Source organism: Pipistrellus hanaki (assembly GCF_964339955.1).
Source record: "Pipistrellus hanaki genome assembly, chromosome: 1".
Classification (NCBI taxonomy): Eukaryota; Metazoa; Chordata; class Mammalia; order Chiroptera; family Vespertilionidae; genus Pipistrellus; species Pipistrellus hanaki.
In genome coordinates, this window is record NC_140503.1 from 54,335,746 (window position 1) to 54,356,411 (window position 20,666).

Genomic DNA, 20,666 nt, shown 5'->3' on the forward strand with positions numbered 1-20,666 from the left:
TCAATTGCATGAATAGGTATGGGGAAAACACAATCACAAACAATCCCATTGAGGAAGAGGAGGGTGAGACAGCATTTAAAACAGAAGTTCTCATACTTGGCTGTGCATTATAATTACCTGTTAAGTTTAATAATTACTGAAGACTGAGTCCCACACCTCAGAGACTGATTTAATGGCTTAGGGTATGGAATTTTTAAAAGGTCCCCAGTTTAATGAATAGCATGGTGATTATCATATATAATAAAAGGCTAATATGCAAATCGACCGAATGGTGGAACCACCAGTCGCTATTACATGCACTGACCATCAGGGGAAGATGCTCAACACAGAAGCTGCCCCCGTGTGGGAACACTGCTCAACCAGAAGCCGGGCTCACAGCTGGCAAGCACAGCGGCAGTGGTGGGCGCCTCTCCTGCCTCTGCATTAGTGCTAAGGATGTCTGACTGCCAGCTTAAGCCCACTCCTCGGCTGGACACCCTTTCCCCCCGCCCCCAGGGCTCCCAGACTGTGAGAGGGCACAGGCTGGGAGGAGGGACACCTCCTGCACGGATTTCATTCACTGGGCCTCTAATAGTTAATAATACTGTATTACATGCTTAAAATCTTCTAAGATCTGTGTTTTTACCACACACACAAAACAAGTCACTATGAGGTAATGAGCGTGTTAATTAATTTGATTGTGATTTCACAATGTATGTATTATACATTAATTAAATCATGTTATACACCTTTAAAAAACCACATTGTACAATCTAAATATAAATCATTTTTGTTAAATGATGCTTTTCTTCCACACCATGAAGCAATTCTCTTAGTTCTTAGCAGACATACACCAGGTATCCCACAAATAAACTCAATTGTGACACTATCTACCTGGAGACAGTATTGTAAATTAAAGGCTCAATCCCACAGACTGCCCCACTTCAGATGCCAATCGCAAGTCCAGGTTGTCACCTATGCTTTTGACCAACTGACTATAAATTGGAGGCTCGCACAACCCTCTTCTCAATTAATTTGCTAGAGTGGCCCAGAGAATTCAGAAAAATATTTACTTCGGTTTACCGTTTATTACAAAGGATATTATAAAGGTTACAGATGAAGAGGTACATACAGTGAGAGACAGAAAGGTCCTAAGTGCAGGAACTTCTGTCCCCATGGGGCCGGGGTGTATCACCCTCCTAGGATATGGATACTTTCACCAACATGGAAACTCATCAAGTCCCATTGTGTTTATAGAGCTTAACCTCCAGCTCCAAACCTCCCCTTTCCTGAGGTCACTGGGTGGGCTGAAAGTTCCAACTCTCTAATCATTTGGTCTTTCCAGTGACCAATCTCATTCAGACCCCACTCTGTCAGCTCATTAGCATAAACCCAGGTGTGCTCAAAAAGGCTCAGTAGGAGTAGCAAAAGATACTCATCACTTCTGTAGGTGAAGACTGGCCCAAGTTTGGGTTCGAATCATTTCATTTTTCCCATAGCTCACAATAACTCTTCTATTCAACCCCATCAACCATTAATCAGTCAACTAGATGAAAAAAATATAAATTCTTATGCCATGATATCATCACCAGCTTCTTCTAATCACTGGTTTAGCCCTTACCTTCATTCAAAGACGTGGTAACAATTCAGACCAAATGCCTCTAAGAACACCCATGCCTTGCCCTCTGCTCCTCCTCGTCACATAAGGGGTGGAGAAATGTACAATTAAATAGCTTTCTAATTACTTTTCTCTCACTGAAATACAAATAATCTCTGGGCTCCAGCCTCTAACCATTTGGCACATGTCCTGCCAGACGCCATTAGGGAAAAACTTCCTGAGGTCAGCCATTTAGTCACATTGGCAATTTAATGTTTTAGGGAAGTAAAAGTACTCATCCACTTAGGAAAATAGTTTAAAATAACTAAAGGAAATTGATTCCTTCCCTTGGAACAAAGCCCACAAACAAGCTGCAACCCACTGCTTTTTCAGCATTACAGCTGCTCCAAGCAGCTCCTGAGTTCGACTTCATCTGTGCTTTCCTCACATCCAGGCCCATCTTAACCCTTTGCACTCCGAACCATTCTGGACATTGGCTACCAGCTACTCGACGCTACTTTGCGGCGGAAACGTGCGTTGAAATAACTCAATTCCCCGTAATCACTAATAAACTGCAATGTCCCCTGAGAGGGACATCCGAGTGATATGCTAGAATTCCGATGTCCCCTGAGAGGGGACAGCGGAGTGCAAAGGGTTAAGTGCTCAGGGTTCTCCGGGCCTCATTTTTTGGGTACCCTCCTATCTTAGATTCACGCACCTAGCATAAATTTTCCCATGTGGTACAAATAAACACATTTCCTTTTAAGTACCTCCTTTTCCTGATGCTTTATCCCAGAGGGCCTGTTCCTTCCCTACTTTCCTGATGCTATTAATGCCAATGCGGTTGTCTCTTCCATTATCATTGTGCTTTTCTAAATAGGTGATGCTAATTTAGCTGGTAAATCTGCCTTGTCAGTGTCACTAGCTCCCTATATTTAACTTTAACTTCACTGATCAAATATCTACTGCTTTCTGTCCTAGCACAAGTTCTCTTAGACCGGTAAAACTTTATGGACATCTGCCATAATTCAGACAAGTCCCCCTCCTCCAAATCATAATTTCTTTATATATATTATTGATTTCAGAATTTCAGAGAGGAAGGAAGAGGGAGAGAGAGACAGAAACATCAGTGATGAGAGAGAGTCATCGATGGGCTGCCTCCCACACGTCCTACACTGGGGATGGAGCCTACAACCCTGGCATGTGCCCCAACCTGGAATTGAACCATGACCTCCTGGTTCATAGGTCGATGCTCAACCACTGAGCCAAGCCGGCCAGGATCAAGTCATAATTTCTAAGAGATCTCTTAAATGCCGTGCAAGTTTTCACAGGACTTAGACTTCAGGCTGGCAAGAATCTCATCAAGCAGTTATGTTTCTTCTCTCCAAATGGGCACAAGTTATTTTCACTGTGATTTGTATCTGTAAACCACATCGGATCACTTTATTTCTGAGAGAGCCACAGTATTATTAAATCAATCCCTGGACATTATTTGGTTTCAGATTACTTATTTTGAGGGGGTCATTCATTCCATAAACCAATTGCCTACTACTGAGTGCCTATTATGTGCCAGACAAAAAAGGACATAAAAATATACAGATAGCCGAAGCCGGTTTGGCTCAGTGGATAGAGTGTCAGCCTGGGGACTGAAGGGTCCCGGGTTCGATTCCTGTCAAGGGCATGTACCTTGGTTGCAGGCATATCCCCAGTAAGGGGTGTGCAAGAGGCAACTGATTGATGATTCTCTCTCATCAATGTTTCTAACTCTCTATCCCTCTCTCTTCCTCTCTGTAAAAATATCAATAATATACACACACACACACACACACACACACACACACACACAGATAGTTCCAACATAAAAAGCTCAGTCTCTTATTATGCATACAAACCAATAACTTTCAACCATTAACCCTGGTCCATTTGGCTGTAAGCCACTCTGCCCTTCAAGAGCCCTTTCCTTTTAATTACTACTGTGGGCATTTAAACTCCTCAGTGCCCCAAAGATGGAGCCTCAAATCTTAGTACTAGTATGTTTTCCTGCCCTACATTTAGCTAATAGGAGGCATAAATCAGTGAGATTTAAAAGCCACTTCTGATCTAGCTTTGTGTTTTACAATATGCATATAACAAGATGGCCCAAAGATCCAGAGTCTTATCTGACTTGCTGTGGTTTATCCATCTGGAGGCAGCTGTAAGGAGAGGGCATGAATGAAAGAGAACTCTGGGATCTCCGGCCAGGCAGACTGAAAGCAAGGGATCTGGACAGGCACCTGAAGATCATCCACGCTCTAACCTGTTGGAAGCCCACAAAGTTCTTTCAGAACATAACATAAAAACAGCAATATCTTTATTTTTAATAACTAATTAGAGCAGATTCTTATGGGCCTTAATGAGTAACTTACTCTTTTTATCCCATTCCAATTGTTTCTACTTTTTTTTTAGCTAAGGCTTATCAAACTACTGAATAATACCACTTATTATTCAGATATTTGGGTAAAAAATACACAGACCAAAGAACAGTATAGATCACTTTGTATTTATTAGATGTTTAACTGAATTATTTCAAATTACAGAATTCAACTCCAAGACAAGGCAATTAATGGTTACTAAGATGTTATTCCGTTGCATTTTTCCCTCCTAAAATTTTAACACAGCAAAACACCTTAAAGACATATGAATAGGTTCAGTGCACTTTAATGGCTCACTATCATGAGACAAAGACCACATTTATCCATAAAAATTAAGACAAATAGCTCAATATTTTTAAATATTATTGACATGAAATAAAATAAAGGAAAAAATAAAATACTGCATTTTTACCACAACTATTTTGGTAGATGACAGAATATTGTTTAAAACAATGCTCCTCTGCAGAGCATACGCTGTGGTTGGCACGCTTGGCACTTAAGCACTTGGTACCCGCTCAGCTCCCATCTGCAGTTTTTCAGACGGATCCTTACTCAGACCCACATTCCCTGAGCCTGCTCTGCCCTCCTCCGCAGGGACTATTCTGGTGGGAGCTTGATCCTTCCACCTGCTCTTAAGACTTTGCTGTCTTCCCTTCATTCCCTCCAGATTCACACTTGCTGCGACCTGCATTCTCAGCAAAGATGCCCGGCACAAAATTCCCACAGGGGAGTAACCCCACCCTCGCTTTATTCCAGATGATGCCCCTTCACTTGGCTAAATCATGACTATACGGTGAGGAGATGAGCTAACAGCAGCAATCATTCTCCTTACTTTGTAGTCATATCTATAATATTATATAAAAAAAAACTTAGTGATGTCTGATTTAGAACTTAAAACACTGAATTAGTTTAGACAGAAAATATAGTGCTCTGAAGTTTTTTAAAATCTACTCTTTTCTAGATTGTTTTTAAAACCATAAAAATATAAAAATTGTAAACATTCTACTAAACATTTCAGTAGAAATCCTGTAACCCTACTTTTTATTTAGTGGGTTCAGAAAGAACAAAATAACACCACGCTCCCTTTGGAAGACCCAAAATCGCATCCCCAGCCCTCACCTACCACCGCACGACTCTCACCACTAGACAATCTATTCATATAGGCCAAGCATGTCCCTCATGACAACTGCTGCTGCGCCCTTATAACAAAGCAGCAGCTCAGCTGTCCTCAGGTTTGCTGGGCACCTTACATCCACTGCTCTGCACTCAACCCAGCCTCAGGGACCATGCAAACACATGGAAGTAAGGGCACAAAAATCGGGGCATCTCCTGTCCCACAAACTGCTTCCCTCTGCTAAGTGAGAGGGCACTTCCTATCTCTTTGTCAGAGCAACAGCAGAATCAGGAGGGGGTGCTGCTGACAGAGCCAGGAATAAAGAGGAAGTTGATGATGCAGCCACCAGTGTCCACCACACCTCCACAGACATGTTCCCTTCACCGTGACACTGCTAGGAGCTTGAGGATGAATCTCACCTTCTATTTAAAAGGAGAAACCTACACCAGAAATTCCAGTCACTTTACATTGCTCTTATAACAAGATTTTGCTGTGTTTTTAAAAGCAAGAAAGTAACAAGGTATGCCATTTTTTTAAAATGAATAACTTAAAACTTAATTTTCAAAAAATACTGTTTTGCTTTTAGGAAGGAATATGCTAGACACAAATAACTAATAAAATCTATCAGCTCTGGGAAATCCCCTTAGCGTCTTTCAGATCAGCTATGATTAATGAGATAAACTAAAACCAGAATTCCACGCCTGGGCGAAAAACAGTACCAAGTGACCAGAGCACTAGCCTCAGTAACTTAAAACTATATTACCCGAATAGTCTCCATGGTGAAGTGTCAGAAAGAGAAATAATAAATATCTCCACAGCACCATAAGGTTTTATAAAATATTATTTCCGTTTTTAACCTTAATGTACAATCTCAAGATTCTGGTCCATATTAGACTGATAATAGTTCTGACAGAGTCCACAAAGGCACAACTATGACATGAAAATTATGTATTTTACTGAAGACCTGTAAGATATACTTAGTCACTGTTTCGGTTGCATCCACTGAGTACTAGTGGATTTAAAGGCCAGGAAAATGGTTTTACCATTTATACTTTAATCACAAATTTCAACTTGCTCAAAGAGCCAAAGTGGTAACTAACTAAAAGATTTGCCATAACTAAAAAGTCCTTTTATATGTTTGCTGTAGTACTGTGTGCTCTTATGGGTTTTGTTTCTCTATGATAATATTTTTGTAAATGGCTCTGAGTTTTTAACATAAAAATACAGTGATTCATTTTTAATATTAAAAATAAATACAAATGGAAAAAAAAAACTTTGTAGCCAAATTATCTGCAATTATGTATAGGAAGTTATCCATAATAACTGTATCAGAGATTGGATCCCCAATACCCAGCATGCTCATGGATCTTTTGAACTAAGTGTGTGCTGTGCCAACTTTGTTCAACACTGATCTAAGCAAAACATAATTGAAAGTAATGACTTGCCTACCAGAAAGCACACAATGCATTCCAAAGCCTAATGTGAATCAGGTCTGGGGTTATCAATTCCATGTCTCCCCCACATTAATGCAGAACTCAAACTTGACTTGACTACAAATCGACTAGCACTAGAGTAAATTTGCTATAAAATTACTTATAACAAAATAAATATTTTCAGTCCCTCTACACTAAGTGATATATAAAGCATTATTAGCAGTTTATAACATTAGCTCGGGTCACTCTTTAGGACCCAAACACACTGTACAATCCTGAGTAAAAGGTTAAGAATACAGTTTCTTGGGGATCTTTCTTTTGATCAGGAATCATAAAGGAAACACATAATACCACAATTTGCAATTATCCCCACTTTCATTAGAAGTACCATGAATTATTTACTTTGGTAAATAAGTTTATGTATGTAAACCATTTGTTTCGATGGAGTAAAACATAAGAGCTTCTGCTAGGATCCCTCCATCACCTTTTGACACTGATACAATAAATAGTCGGGAAGAGTAGAGCAGGAGGATCTAAACCATAGGACCAATACGTCACCATGAACTCGGAAATGCAGCAAACAGGGAATGGATGGGAGCAGCTGACAGGCCAACAGCCCTTCACTGCCTACAAACAACAAAAATTAAAAATTCTTTAATACAAAGGAACTTCAGTAGACATTTCTACAAAGAAGATACACAATGGCCAATAAACACATGAAAAGATATTCAACATCACTGCTCATTAAGGAAATGCTAATCAAACCCACAATGAAATACCACTTACCACTTCACACCCATGAAGATGGCAATTATCACAATAAATAAATACAAGGGTTAGTGAGGACCTGCAGAAGTTGAACCCTTGTACATTGCTGATGGAAATGTAAATGATGCCACTGTTGTGAAAAACAATATGATAGCCTGGCTGGTGTGGTTCAGTGGTTGAGCATTGACCTATGAACCAGGTTACTGGTTCAATTCCCAGTCAAGGCACATGCCCGAGGTGCAGATGCAATCCCCAGTAAGGGATGTGCAGGAAGCAACAGATTGATATTTCTCTCTCGTCGATGTTTCTCTCTATCTCTCTCTCCCTTCATTTCTCTCTCTAAAATCAATGAAAAGCATTTTTAAAAATAATAAATACTATTTTTCCAAAAATTACATATAGAATTACCATATGATCCAGCAATTCTACTTCTGGGACTTGAACACTGATATCTGTACACCTCTATTCACAGCAGCATTATTCACAGTAGTCAAAAAGTGGAAGCAACTCAAGTGTTTGACAGATGAATGGATAAACAAAATGTGATATGTTCATACAATGGAAAAGTATTCATTAGGAAAGTTTGACACATGCCACAACATGGATGAACCTTGAAGACATTATGTTATGTGAAATAAGCCAATCACAAAAGGGCAACTATTGTATGATTCCACTTCTATGAGGTATCTAAAATTGTAAAATTCATAGAGACAGAAAATAGGATGGTAGGTGTCAGGGACTGGAGAGGGAGATGATGGGAGCTGTTGTTTAATGAGTACAGTTTTAGTGAGGGGAGAAGGAAAAGCTCAGGAGATGATGGTGACAATAGTTACATAACAATAAGAATTAACTAGGTGTACCAGTTAAAAATGCAGATTTTTTTTCAATAGATGGGGTTACACATATGTTGATATATATGCTATTTTATTGCATTGACAGCAAGCTTCAAAACTTCATGTCAAATTTGCTGAAGGTGTTAACATCATAGATATTTTTACACTTAAAAATATCAAATTAAGTGCCAAAGAAAAGAGCATTTGCAGGAAGTTTTAATTCATTACTTTATTTTGAAGGAAAAGTTACTGTATACTTTGGGAAGCATATTGTGAACATGCTCCATCTCAATATACTTGTGAAGACTGGTTTATATACTTTAAAAAGTGGCTTTATTTTGAGAATCCCAAATGCACAAAATCATGGTTTGATCCAGGTCAACCATCAACATCGACTGCAAGGCCAAATCGCTTCAGAAAGAAGACAATGCTGTGTTTGGTGGGGTTAAGAGGGTGTGGTGTATTATGAGCTTCTAAAACCAGATGAACACATTAATATTAATCACTACCGACAACAAATAATGAATCTGAACCGTGCTTTGATCGTGAAATGACCAGAATGGGCCAGAAGACACGGCAAAGTAATTTTGCTTCATGACAAAGCACCATCACATACCTCGAAACCAATTAAAGACACTATAAAAAATCTTGCCTGGGAAGTATTAACCCACATCCCATATTCACCAGACCTTACTCCTTCAGATTACCACTTGTCCCAATCGATGGGTGTGCACTTTCTGAGCAGCACTTTAAAACAAATGAAGTGCAAAATTTGGTCTTTGAATGGTTTGCCTCAAAACAGAAAAGTTCTACTGGGACAGTATCCACAAATTACCTGAAAGATGGGGGAAATGTGTAGCTAGCGATGGACATTACTTTGAATAAGCACTTTTGACCTTTCTCTTGAAATTATCGTGTTTTCTTTCATTACAAAATCCGCCATTATTAACCGATATACCTAGTATTTAAAGCCACTACACTGTACACTTAAAAATGGTTAAAGTTGCAAATTTTGTTATGTGTATTTTACCACAAAAATTCTTTAATAAAATCTGAAGAACACACTCCTCTAAAAGATACTAATAACATGAAATATGGCTCTAAGAAATCTGATACTTATAAGAGCTGATCTGTGTTCTGATTGTGAGAAAGCCTTATAAACACAGGATTGCCTTTTCGTAACTCTACGAACCTATAATGTCAACAACATGAAGTCTCAGTTTCTGTTGCAGTGTCTTCAGGGCAGAAGGCAGAGCAGCTTGAGATTCTGACATTTTTACATTTTGCTTCACATCATTTGCGAAGGATAGCCAGAGTTTGCCAAAGTCTTCAGTTGAGATTTTTAATGGTCTGAAAATAATGTTTAAAATTAGATTGATGTCCAAAAGAAAGAAATGATTCTAAACAAAAAAAACATACATTTTAAATGATTCCTGAGAATAAAACAATTACTGTAAATCTGGGTCCCACAAAAAAAATCATGTTTTTAAGTTAAAAACATGATTGGCCGAAACCGGTTTGGCTCAGTGGTAGAGCGTCGGTCTGCAGACTGAAAGGTCCCAGGTTCGATTCCGGTCAAGGGCATGTACGTTGGTTGCGGGCACATCCCCGGTAGGGGGTGTGCAAGAGGCAGCTGGTCGATGTTTCTCTCTCATCGACGTTTCTAGCTCTCTATCCCTCTCCCTTCCTCTCTGTAAAAAATCAATAAAACATATATTTTAAAAACATGATTGGAATGCTAACTATTTTTTCATCCTCCAAACTGAAGAAAGCAAGAAATGTTATTAAAGTGCAAATGTTTTTTCAATAAGTCACCTAGTTCTTTTTCTGAGTATTAGTGATTTCAGTAAAATGTTACCAAGTATTTTCATGAATCAAATATAACAAAAACTTTTCTTTCATATACATTCTGGGTTGGGGGATAAGAAGGCACTCTATTAAAGTCATATACAGGAGCGCAAATATAAAGACCCAGCACCTTAAGTAAATTAGACCAAGAGAAAAGATTTTAGCAAATGTACATGTTTTTAAAATGATCCATGAGACTGAAGATTAAATAGCTAATACTATGGTATATTGAGGTGGAATTATAGAGGACTTTTACATTCTACTTATGTTTTTCTACAGCATTTAAATTTTTATAATATGTATATATTTATAATTAGGAAAATATTTTTAAAGACAGAGGATTTTATTAATATACACAAAAGAATTGTTATATATATTGTGCTTCTTCGGGTTATGAATGCTCACCCTGGGAGACACCTCACAGTCAGAGAATGTAAGTTCTTATATAGCAACATGAGTTTAAATACTGACAGATAAATAGACATGTTCATATTAAAAGACTTCAAAGAGTAGGCAAAAACTGTAGTTTAACACAACTGGAGTGTGGAAAGTTTAAAAGTTTTACAGACAATCCCAGGTATTTTGCATTCTTAGTTCAAGCAGCCTTCATTTAAAAAAATGTTTGAATACAGCCCTGGCTGGTTTGCTTAATGGTGAGAGCATCAGCCCATGGACTGAAAGGTCCCGGGTTCAATTCCTAGTCAAGGCAATGTACCTCAGTTGCAGACTCATCCCTGCTCCCATTTGGGGCACGTGCAGGAGGCAATCAATGTGTCTCTCTCACGTTGATGTCTATGTCTCTCTCTTTCTTTCTCAATCTCTCCCTTCTACCCTTTCTAAAAGTCAATGGAAAAAAATATTTTCAGGTGAGGATTAAAAAATAAATTTAAAAAAAAATGTTTGAATACAGTATAATATATTCATAACACTAAATGAGAGAAAAGTTAGGCAGTTGTTTTCAATTATTTTGGTAACTGAATGGTGCTACATAATGCTAAATACTAACATAATCATCTATACTAATAAAAGGATAATATGCTAATTAGGGCAGGTGTCTTCTGGACATCCTTCCGGACAAAGCCGCAGTGGCTGCGAAGGGCCCAGGCTCAGGCTGGCAGTGGCAGCAGCAGCAGGATAATGGGGGCAGCACCTTCCCCTGATCTGCCAAGTCGCCTCCCGCAGAGGGAGGTCAAACTGCAGCTTGGGCCAGGGGACAAGGCAGAGGTGGTTAGGGGTGATCAGGCCAGTAGGGGAGAAAGTTAGGGTCGATCAGGCCAGCAGGTGGACAAGTTAGGGTCAATCAGGCCAGCAGAGAGGTTAGAGGCAATCAGGCAGGTAGGCAGAGGGATTGGGGTAATCAGGCGGGAGAGCGATTAGGAGCCAGTGGTCCCAGATTACAAGAGGGATGTCCAACTGCCAATTTATGGGATCAGGCCTAAACTGGCAGTTGGATATCCCCTGAGGAATCCCAGATTGAAGAGGGTGCAGAGCGGGCTGAGGGACACCCCCTGCCCCGAGGGTATGATTTCAAGCACCGGGCCACTAGTGTCTAATACAAGAATAATAACTTGGCTGAATAATTTTCTTGCAGATCTCTAAAGCTTAATAAAGAGAATCAAATAAATGAAATACAAATGAGAAATTTGAAAAACTTAAAGAAAACCCATGTGGAATCTTTAAAGTTATTTCAGTTTAAACATTACTTTAATACTAGTTTCTAGGAGAATCCAAGATGGCTGCTCGGGTAGGCACCTAGCCGCAGCCGCACTCAACAATTTCAGTAAAATACAACTAAAATATAAAATGGACATTACCCAGAACTACAGGAAAGTCGACTGACTGGAAATTCTACAACGAGAAGCAAGGAGAAAACCAGAAGGAGGCGAGGAGGAGCTGTAAAAGCCCAAGGTACGGAGACACACGGCGCGCGGAGAGGATGGAGCCGGAGAGGAGGGAGGCCGAGTGCCTGGCTGGCGTTCCCAAGCGGGAAGGAGAGAAAAGCTCCGACTGTGCTGGGCCCCCAACTGCTCTGAACCCCCGTTCTAGGCCAGACCCCGGGTACCCAGGCTCATCCAGAGGGAGCCAGGCTGTAAGGCGGAACCCGGGGAAGCAGCGAAAGGAGGTCCCAGAGGCACGCACACTGCGTGCAGAGAAGGGACGGCCGGCTGTGCCGTAGAACTGCCCTGGCGGGAAGGAGACTGGGGCTCCAGACTGCTCTGAACGCCACCTCCAACTCCACTTCCAACTGAACTGAACCCCAGTTTCGGGCCCATTGCGGGAGAGCCTACACTGTTTGGTAGGAGGCGAAAATCGAGGGCACCTTTCTCTCAGAGGTGCTTGCAACAAGTACTGAAGGACCCTGAGTCTCAGGAGTCGCATAGGGCGGGGCTGACGGAAGCCAAGGCTGTAGGCTCCACCCTGAAACTCCGCCCCATCAGAAAAGCTGCCTGCGAAAATGCCTAAACCAAATAGATCACAAACGAAAGAAATGGAGGACAATAAGCGACTGGATATAGAGTTCAAAACCACACTTATAAGGTTTTTCAAGAGTATCCTAGAAAAGGCCGATAAAATAAATGAGACCTATGAGGATATGAAAAGGGATCAACAAGAAATAAAGAATACATTGTCTGAAATAAAAAATATTATACAGAGTCCTAAAAACAGAATAGAAGATCGCAAGAATCAAGTCAAAGATTTGGAACATAAAGAGCCAGAAGACACTCCTCTGCAGAAGCTAGAAGGCAGAGAATCCAGAAAATTGAAGATAATGTAAGAAACCTCTGGGACAACTTCAAACGATCCAACATCAGAATCATGGGGGTCCCAGAAGATGAGAGAGAGCAAGATATCAAAAACATACTGAAGGAAATAGTGACAGAAAACTTCCCCCACCTGGGGAAAGAATTGGACTTACAAGTCCAGGAAGCACACAGAACTCCAAATAAGAGGAATCCAAAGAGGACCACACCAAGACAAATCATAATTAAGATCCCAAGAGCAAAGGACAAAGAGAGAATATTAAAAGCAGCAAGAGCTAAGCAGGTGGTTACCTATAAAGAAGCACCTATACGATTGTCAGCTGATTTCTCAACAGAAACCATGCAGGCCAGACGGGAATGGCAAGAAATATTCAAGGTGATGAATAGCAAAAACCTACAGCCAAAAATACTCTACCCAGCAAAGCTATCACTCAGAATCGAAGGTCAGATAAAGAGCTTCACTAATAAAAAAAAGCTAAAGGAGTTCATCACCACCAAACCAGAATTATATGAATTGCTGAAGGGGGTTCTTTCAGAAGAGAAAGTAAATAAAGATAAAAATTATGAACAACAAATACGTAACTATCAACAAGTGAATCTAAAAACCAAGGAAATTAAAAAAAAAAATCTGATGAACAATATTAACTGTTGAATATAATAGAATCAGAGGTATGGAAGGGGAGTGAACTAATGATTCTTGGGGAAAAGGGGAGAGGGGGATGTGGGAAGAGACTGAACATAAACTGTGCACCTATGGATGAGGACAATGGGGGGTGGGGAAAGGGCAGAGGGTGGGGTGGGAAGGGGGGGGGAAGGAACACTTGTAATAATATGAACAATAAAAATTTATCTAAAAAATAAATAAATAAATAAATAAATAAATACTAGTTTCTCTCGGAAGTTATCCAGAATCACAACCAACCCCAACCTAAATCGGGTCCCATAATGTAATTGGTCACTGTACCATTTATTTCCTCTAAAATTCACAATTACATATGTGTTGGTATGATTGTTCAATGTCTCCTCCCTAGGCTGGACAGTAGGGGCTGTGTCTAGTTTTGAATTGTTATACTCCCTAGCACACCTAGCATAGTACTTCTGTCCAGAAAATAGGCCCAATGAACATTTGCTGAATGACTGAATAACCCGAGTTAACATTCCAGAAAATACTTACCTAATGAAATCTAACAGGGATAAGTTTACTGAAAATTCTAGCTGAACAGCATGAGTGTTCATCACTTGATAATTTATAAAACCAGAAAGATTCCCTTCTGTAAAAGGCTTTTCCATCTGCACACGATATTGAAAGTTTTTTGTGTTCTCTGCTTCTGTTATAGGCAAACAGCATCCGGGTTGTTCAGTGATCTGTAGATAAAAGTGATACAAGTATTGAAGAAGGGATCAATATAGACTATCGTATGAATACCAAATTTCTATTTAATTGAAGTAAAGCACATTACTGTGAGATGTTAATAACTACTATATTATGAAGATGAATAACAACTTCACTTGAGAAAAAATTCACTAGCACAGATAATCAAGAATAGTGCAGAGAAAAATAAATATATAACAAATGTCATTACAAGAAAGCCTCTGTATAATTTAAGAACCAAAAAATATGTATTAAACTCTAGTCTTGTGGCACTCAATCCTAGCTAGCACCAGATCTTTAAAGCTAGGAGAGTTAAAAGATATATACAGGTGCCTTCCCTTTCCACTCTCCACCCTTACTCAACTTCTGGTGGTAGAACTCAGGCAACTGAACTGGGTTTGGTTTGGTTTTGTTCTAAGTTCCACAGGTGATTCTTATGCAAATCTAGAACTTCTGCCCTGGTCAGGCCCAGGTAATACCCCATTCAACACAATCTAGCTCACAGAAGAAATTAGGTCAGTTTTGTGGAATACTGATCTACTGGTCAAATATAACTCCACCAAGAACAGCCACACAATAACACAAATAGCATTATTTCCAGAAATCACAATGGCAATATCTTGGAGCCAGGCAAGAAACAACTAAAAGCCTGATGCTCTATAATGCAAAGGCACTATTAATATTTTCACTTTAAATGCCAGGAAACTACGGCACAAAGCAGGCATATAGCTTGACCATGGAACACAGCTAATAAGCAGCAGAAGCAAGATTCAAAGATAAGCAGTTTGAGTCAAGAGTCTATATTCATAACTGCTGTGCTCTATCAATACTCATTTTATATAGGGTGGAGCAAAAGTAGGTTTACAGTTGTTCACATGGAAAATAATGCAATAATTAATAAATAATACAAGAATAAACTCTGTGTTTCACATACTCACAATTGTAAACCTACTTTTGCCACCCCTGTATTTGTGGCCTTCTCCAATACAACCTTTAGTATGTTCCCTTGAATCTTTTGAATAATTCATCCCTACACAAATTAATTAGATAATCTGTCATATCTCGTACTTTTTTTGCTGAAGAGGAAGGAAGAATGTGAAAAAAATGCATAAACCATCAGAAAAGCCAACAGCAGAAACACTAGGCAAACACTAAGGCAAGAAATAACAAACCATGCATTGTCATACCTTGAAATTTTCTGCAGGAGCAATTTCTAAGTTAACACCTTCCAATTCCAAACCACTCTTATTAGAAACTAACCACACCATCAATAAACAATCATCTTTCCAAATTTTGTAAGAAGACAATGACATGGTGTCATTATTGCAGACCTCCATAAGATCTGAATGCATGTGTTCAGTAGTTTCTTCCAACAAAGAAGCTAAGGAGATTTCATTGGCAAGTGAGACTGTAGTGGATTGAGGAGGGTGAAAAACTTCCATGTTGTCATCAGCAAACAAAGAAGGTGTAGACGGTCTGCAATTTGAGAGTTTCTCAACCAAGGGCAGGTCTGTGAGTGACTCAGAATCCAAAAGTTCTGCACTGAGAGTAAAATTATTTAATTCTTTGTCTCTTCTATCCCGCAAATTATCCAAATAATAATCTTCTTCATAAGTCACATTTGTAGGAGAACTAAAGGAAGAACGGGTCATATTATGAGTATTGGCTGTTTCTCCACTTTTGGTTTCTTTGACTTTTGATTTCCTTCTGAACTTGTGAGAGGTGGTATCTGCTTTTCCTAGCTGTGAAAATGAAACATAATAATATAAAAAGAAACCATCTTTCTAGTCATTAGTTTTAAACATTTTTCTTAATTTCAAATGAGCAATTTAATAGCTTGCTAAAGTTCTATCTATAAAGCACAGAGTAAAAAAGACATCAGAGAAAAATAAAATCTTAAGCCCTGAAATTCTGACAGCTATATAACATTGAACTACTCGCTAAATCTTATTTCTCATTTAATAACACATAAAATCAGCCCGGCTATGGCTGGATGTTTGAGCATCAACCATGAACCAGCACATCACGGTTTCATTCCCAGTGAGGGCACATTCCAGGTTGTGGGCTCAATCCCAGCAGGGGGTGTGCAGGGAGCAGCTGATCAATGATCTCTGTCATCACTGATGTTTCTCTCTCTTCCTCTCCCCTCCTCTCTGAAATCAATAAAAATATATTTTAAAATAAAATAAATAACACACAAAATAAAAGAAAGAAATGTTAAAAAGCTCAATGTAAACAATTCTAAAAACTTGATAGATTTCAGAGTAATAGAGTACAGAATTGCACAAATTAAAAAGAGTAAGAAACCCAGCTATTTTTTTTGTTCTTCAGTTTCCTTATAGAGTTCTCCTCAAATATAGGGATGGCTAAAACTCTGATTCAGTAATATACAATAATCATGATTTCATGGCCTATGAGTCAATAAACAGGGAAAAAAAAGTGGTTTTACCTCAAGAATCAACTGGCAATGGCTGACTGGAACACAGAACAGGAAAGAATTTTTTAAGTGACTAGTGATGTTTGCTATGAATTTGATAGATGGGAACAGTAACTTTGCCATCCTTGAGCAAACCCTCCTGAGGAATGGCCTGCAAATCTATGTAAGAAGAAATGACTCAAGTATTCCCTTGCCTCTCAAAGTCCTACCTAAAACCAGTAGAACAGACTGGCACTCACTACTCTAAGTCTAAGTCCATGCCTACACCTTCCTGGGGGCTGTAACACCACTTGGCCACCCTTCACATGATTCTAGTTAACCAGAATTCTGGTTCCATGTCCATGCTCTCTCATCTTTCAAGTCCCAACATCTCTTCCAATTCTCAAAGGTAAGAGTTGAGTCCGTCTCCTCCCTTTCCATTCAGAATTCATCAAACAAAAACTAACACTGTTTCAACATAAAAACAAGTGGGGGTGGGTGGGTGAAGGATTTTCAGTCCAGTAGCCATGGGACTTGAATTAGACATACAGTAGTCCCCTTTATCTATGATTTTGCTTTCTATGGTTTCGATTACCTATAGTCAACACCAGTCCAAAAAATATTAAATGGAAATTTTCAGAAATAAACAATACACTTATTTTAATATATATTATCTAAAAATTGCACATCATTCAGAGTAGTGTGATAAAACCTCTCATTGTCCCGCTACATACATCCCAGGACGTGAATCATTCCTTGGTCTAGCATATCCAGGCTGTATATGACACCTACCCATTAGTCACTTAGCTCTCTGGGTTATCAGATCAACTGTCTCAGCATTGCAGTGCTTGTAATTCATGTGCCCATATTTTACTTAATATTGCCCCAAAATACAAGAGTAGTGAAGCTGGCAATTTAGATATGCCAAAGAGAAGCAAAACACTGCTTCCTTAAAATGACAAGGTGAAAGTTCTTAACTTAATAAGAAACCAAAAAAATCATATGCTGAGGTTGCTAGGAACAAATCTTTATCTGTGAAACTGTGGGGAAGAAAAAAATAAATGTGTACTAGTCTGCGGTAGCAACTCAAACAGCGAAAGTTACAGCTACAGTCAGTTAAAAGTACTTAGTTAAGATAGAAAATACATTAAATTTGTGGCTGAGAGACATGAACAAGAAACATGTTTTAAATGAAGGTAATGTGTTGCTCCCGAAAGCTCTGAGCCTACTCAAAGACTTCAGCCAAGGATCTCCTAAAATGAGTGACACTACGCCATTTACTGCAAGCAATACTGTTAGGCTGCATTTGTTTTCTCTTAGGAGGGAATGAGTATCAAGTCTGACAGAAATGGGATCTGTAAAACACAGAGATACAGGTAAAGAATATAGCCTGGAGTCTGGCCTAGTGTCGACAGGGATGGAGAGAAAATTCCGAGGAAGGAGGAGAATGAAATACCTGGAATAATGTAAAACTGAAGAAAATGTAGCTCTAATCACAATTTTGCACGAGGTATGTTCATCAGACTACCAAATGGAAAATGTCATGGAATTTTCAGCCGCTCAAAAATAGTACCTTGCCCAGCAGGTGTGGCTCAGTGGTTGAGTGACAACCTATGAACCAGGAGATCATAGTTTGATTCCCAGTCAGGGTACATGCCCAGGTTTCAGGATCAATTCCCAGTAGAGGGTGTGCAAGAGGCAGCCGATCAATTATTCTCTCTCATCAGTGATGTTTTTATCTTTCTCTCTCTTCCTCCCTGAAATCAATAAAATATATTTTTCATTCTTTTACTATGAGAATAATACATTAGGATAAAAACTTTTGAAAATCACCATAATCTTAATGCCTGAATGTAGTTTCCATTTTTCTATCAATCATTAAATCTCAAAACACTTTTATCTTCTTAACAGTCATAAGCAAGGTGTAAATAGAATTTTATATTATTTTAATATATCCTAAGTATTTTTTATTTTATAATGCAGTACTTATCATTTTTAATGGCTGAGTAATATGCTGAGCTAATATAATTTATGTACCCTTTCTCCTGTTAGACACCTAATTTGACTCCTATTTTTCACTATTAAAAACATAATTTTGGCCAAAACCGGTTTGGCTCAGTGGATAGAGCGTCGGCCTGTGGACTGAAAAGTCCCAGGTTCGATTCCGGTCAAGGGCATGTACCTTGGTTGCGGGCACATCCCCAGTAGGAGGTGTGCAAGAAGCAGCTGATCAATGATTCTCTCTCATCGATGTTTCTAACTCTCTATCCCTCTCTCTTCCTCTCTGTAAAAACAAAACAAAAAACAAAAAACAATTTTGACAAGTACTTTTTCCATACAAATCAATATTGTTGAACTATTATTGTTGACAGTATTTCCATCAAACCCCCCCTTCCCACTGAGAACTATCCTTCACTCACTGGGATGAGAATATTCTTAGTTATAGTTATAACTTTATTTGGGCCCTGCCCCTTGCCCTAGCTGACTAGACAGACTAGAGAAAACACTTTACTCAAGCTGAGCCAATGAGATGTTCTCTTTCAGGAATACAAAGGTGTGTCATTGGTGGCTCTGGAGCTGAGAAAGCCATTTCCCACTATATAGATAGATAGATAGATAGATAGATAGATAGATAGATAGATAGATAGATAGTGGCCTAGAGCTTTCATAGAACAAGGTTTTTTATGTGAAACAGGGACACAGACTCTCAGAGGAATATAACTGGCTACTTACCAAATTGACTGTACTTTCTGATCCTAGCCCAACAAACAATGACGATGCCAGCAGCTGCTTTTCTTTCTCCTCTTTAGATTGGGTAAGGAGTTGAGATGGGTCCTTCTTTGTTATAGTTTGGTCTACATTCTCTATTACGCCCTCTTGAGGAATAGGCGGAACTTCAGTTTCATCACCAGTTTTGCTTTCCTTCTTGGGAAGATAGCCCTCTTTCCCCCACAATTTCTGTATACCTTCCAGCTTCAAGCTACTTGTCCTAAGAAGATTGATAAAGAAACCAAGTCAATTCAAGTAACTGCTAAGCCATTACTTTTCTGAGGCATTTTTAAAAAACCTATCATTGCCATGGCCTTTTAGGAACCGCTTTTATATTTTATTTTGTATGCACAAAGAAAAACCTAGATCTCTAGATTTTATTTTAGTTACAGCCAAGCACCCCTCCCTCCACCATCCTTCAGACAAAGGATTTAGGACAACAGAACTCTAGACGTAGTTCAAAATTTAGATCATTTAATTTTCATTTAATTGCTTACGTAAGGTGTCCACAAATAGAACTACTGTAAATCAGTTCCTTAACCCCAATGACTTTGCAAAATATCTTCAATTCTGATGAGTTAAAGATGAGAACTGACTCTTTAACTTTTTTAGCTATAATTACTCAATGAGAGAATTAACCCTACATAAATTCATCAAATAAAATCCTGTTGCAAAAAAAAATCATTCAAATCCACTCCAATGTGTAAGTTTACCTTTAATCCAAAAGGTTTTCTTGATATAAACACTAGCTACATTTTCAACTATTACAATGCACCTTTATAAAAATGAAGTGAGGTTTGATTCACTTAAAAAAAAAAAAAAAAAAGTAAGCTGAAACCAGTTTGGCTCAGCGATAGAGCATCGGTCTGCGGACTGAAGGGTCCCAGGTTCAATTCCGGTCAAGGGCATGTACATTGGTTGCGGGCACATCCCCGATAGGGGGTGTGCAAGAGGCAGTTGGTCGATGTTTGTCTCTCATTGACGATTCTAGTTCTCTATCTCTCTCCCTTCCTTTCTGTAAGAAAAAGCAATAAAATATCCTTAAGATTGTCTCTATTACGTTTATATAAGAACTATGTGTGTCCTTGGCACTTGGCTCATTTAAGTAGCCCTGCTGTGGTCCAAAATAACATTTTGGAAATTTGTACTACAAGATAGGCAAATCATAAAAAAAAGATTCAGAAATGTTTGTACTGATTATTATTCCCTTCTAATTTGTTAAAATCGTGATCACTTTGATTTTCTGTACAATGCCAGAAACAAAAGTAAGTATTTATATTTCAAACTGAACAAAGAACTAATAGCTATTAAGTACTAATTGGCTGAAAGAAAATCTGAATGTTAATAAAGAATCATCTTCAGGG

General features: G+C 38.9%; 1 protein-coding gene across 4 annotated transcripts in view; it reads right to left on the reverse strand.

Annotated features, from left to right (window-relative positions):
• Positions 1-4,099: 4,099 nt before the first annotated feature.
• The window catches only part of AP4E1 (adaptor related protein complex 4 subunit epsilon 1), an 80,574-nt gene continuing 64,007 nt past the window's right edge, over positions 4,100-20,666 (reverse strand). For 2 of the 4 annotated variants that reach the window (XM_084894082.1, XM_084894081.1), the window contains exons 17-22: positions 19,267-19,522; positions 15,305-15,859; positions 13,920-14,110; positions 9,328-9,485; positions 7,019-7,161; positions 4,100-4,832 (exon numbers count right to left, since the gene is read on the reverse strand). In XM_084894082.1, the coding sequence (XP_084750208.1) occupies positions 4,827-4,832; positions 7,019-7,161; positions 9,328-9,485; positions 13,920-14,110; positions 15,305-15,859; positions 19,267-19,522 (1,309 nt within the window). In that variant the 3' untranslated portion in view covers positions 4,100-4,826. Of the gene's footprint in view, positions 7,162-9,327; positions 9,486-13,919; positions 14,111-15,304; positions 15,860-19,266; positions 19,523-20,666 lie in introns of all 4 variants that reach the window. The other 2 variants (XM_084894080.1, XM_084894083.1) reach the window with 1 other exon arrangement.